We start from the raw sequence: 1,899 nt of genomic DNA on the forward strand, positions 1-1,899 counted from the left end.
TTTTTTGCAAGCCTGGGACTTGAATTCAGGGACTACGCACTGTCCCTGAGCTTCTTCTGCTCAAGGCTAGCACTCTACTACTTGAGCCACAGCACCACTTCTGACCTTTTCTGTTTATGTGGTGCTGAGGAATTGAACCCAGGGCTTCATGCATGCTAGGCAAGAACTCTACCACTAAACCACATTCCTGGCCCTACCCTGTACTTTTTAAACCAGTGTTTCTCAATTATGAGCCACAGATCACTTTTATCACCTGACTTGAGGATTGGGTTAGTCTAGGCCTTACTCCTACTTACTACCCTCAATTCAGAGCAACATAGTGTAATAACCTATTCCCACAGCATTTACATTGCATAGGTACTATAAGTAACCTAGAGATGATTTAAAGTATATGGGAGGGTATGTATGAACTTTTTTTTTCTTCCAAACTATTTATTGTATATAGAAAATTCTATAGATAAAGGTGACCTGGACTCCATTCACTTCTTGCCCACCCAATCAAACTAGATCACTTGCTATTATATAAATACCCATTTTGGTTTGTCCTGTCATAGCCATTTCCTCCTGCTGAAAATCTCTATTCCTCACTGTATCCATATTATCTTTGGACACAAAGAAACATGCTTCAAAATGTGATCCTTTCTTAGCTAGGTAACTAGTGGCTCATTACTGTGGCTCTTCTAGTGGCATTCTAGTGGCTCATTACTCCTAGCTACTCAGGAGGCCACGATCTGAGGATTGTAGTCTGAAACCAGCCTGAGCAGGAAAGTCCACAAGATTCTTATTTTCAATCAACTATCATCAAGAAGCCAGAAGTGAAGCTGTGGCTCAAGTGGTACAGCACTGGACTTGAGTATGAAAAATGCTTATTCACATCTTGAGAGGCTAGTTTAAAATTATATAAATAGAAAAGTGCCCAATGTACAGTAAGTGCTAAGCATTCAGTAGTGTTACAAGCATAATTCAATAGTTTTACAAGTTTTAATTAGCATTGGTAGGTTGAATCCGTATGACAGGCTTCTATAAAACTGACATGAGATGTCAAGAGGCCATTTTGTGCACTGCCACTGTTATGCCATCATGTTTCTGGATCATAATGTTCCCATTATCTGATTCTAAACATACCACAGGAATATCAGTGGGGTCAGAGGTTAGCTTAGCTGCTTGCTGGGCAAGAATAGATATCACTCCAGCATGTTCATCTGACAGAGTACCCCAGCAGCCAAGATTAAGTCCTTGTGAATCTGTGCACAAGACTCCAACAATGGATGGATTCTTCATTGTGTCCTCCAGGTGCTGCTCCAGGGTGGCTTCCATCCCGCCGGCGGCCCACCTTGGCACGAGACCTGTATGAACTTTATGTCATACGTACACATACATATGTATATGTACTCAAGTAACTGGATTTTGCCTGGAACCAATTCCCCATGATACTGAGGGACAACTACACCTTTCTTTTTTCTTTCTCTTTTCTTTCTTTCTTTCTCTCTTCTTTCTTTCTCCCTTCCTTCCTTCCTTCCTTCCTTCCTTCCTTCCTTCCTTCCTTCCTTCCTTCCTTCTTTCTTTCTTTCTTTCTTTCTTTCTTTCTTTCTTTCTTTCTTTCTTTCTTTCTTTCTTTCTTTCTTTCTTTCTTTCTTTCTTTCTCTCTTTCTTTCTTTCTTTCCACTGGAGCTTGAACACAGGGCTTTACTCTCTTGCTTTGCTTTTTCAGTCAAGACTGGTATACCACCTCTTGAGGCACACCTCCACTTCCAGCTTTTTGTTGACTAATTGGAGACAAAAGTCCTGGGATTTGTTTTGTCAGAGCTGACTTTGAACTAGGATTCTCAGATCTCAACCTCCTGAGTAGCTAGAATTACAGGTGTGAGTTAATGGTGCCCAGTTCACGCTTTTAAAGCT

General features: G+C 41.0%; 1 protein-coding gene across 1 annotated transcript; it reads right to left on the bottom strand.

The window, feature by feature from the left end:
* Positions 1–965: 965 nt before the first annotated feature.
* On the bottom strand, positions 966–1,341 carry LOC125347903 (ragulator complex protein LAMTOR5-like). Its single transcript, XM_048340837.1, has one exon. The coding sequence runs from the start codon at positions 1,315–1,317 to the stop codon at positions 1,042–1,044; it is 276 nt and encodes a 91-aa protein (XP_048196794.1). The 5' UTR covers positions 1,318–1,341; the 3' UTR covers positions 966–1,041.
* Positions 1,342–1,899: the final 558 nt, after the last annotated feature.

Source organism: Perognathus longimembris, chromosome 3 (genome assembly GCF_023159225.1).
Source record: "Perognathus longimembris pacificus isolate PPM17 chromosome 3, ASM2315922v1, whole genome shotgun sequence".
Classification (NCBI taxonomy): Eukaryota; Metazoa; Chordata; class Mammalia; order Rodentia; family Heteromyidae; genus Perognathus; species Perognathus longimembris.